The 271-nt window shown below is 50.2% G+C and overlaps 1 protein-coding gene across 1 annotated transcript in view; it reads left to right on the top strand.

The window, feature by feature from the left end:
* Positions 1–60: 60 nt before the first annotated feature.
* PPIL3 (peptidylprolyl isomerase like 3) overlaps positions 61–271 on the top strand; it is a 7,222-nt gene continuing 7,011 nt past the window's right edge. The window contains exons 1-2 of the mRNA XM_018573896.1: positions 61–69; positions 172–246. Coding sequence (XP_018429398.1) covers positions 67–69; positions 172–246 — 78 coding nt within the window. The 5' untranslated portion in view covers positions 61–66. The remainder of the gene's footprint in view (positions 70–171; positions 247–271) is intronic.

Here is a 271-nt window from a genome sequence, read left to right as displayed (position 1 = left end):
GGGGGGGTATTATATACAATAATTTGTTCTATTTCTGTCCCTCCCAGGAGTGGGCGAGGGGACACAATGGTGAGTATCGGCCGCCTGCCATATTTTCTGCTATAAACTGTACATGAGAATGAATCTGATCAATCAATCAATCAATCAATGGCTGTCCGTTGTGTCTTGCAGGCCGTGACGCTGCACACCGATCTGGGGGACATGAAGATTGAAGTGTTCTGCGAGAGATCGCCGAAGGCCTGCGAGGTGAGTGCGTCCCGTCTGCCATAAC

This window comes from Nanorana parkeri, unplaced genomic scaffold (genome assembly GCF_000935625.1).
Source record: "Nanorana parkeri isolate BGI_ZX_2015 unplaced genomic scaffold, ASM93562v1 scaffold2599, whole genome shotgun sequence".
NCBI lineage: Eukaryota > Metazoa > Chordata > Amphibia > Anura > Dicroglossidae > Nanorana > Nanorana parkeri.
Note: the sequence above shows the minus strand (reverse complement) of the source record. Positions and strands in the feature narration are given on the sequence as shown.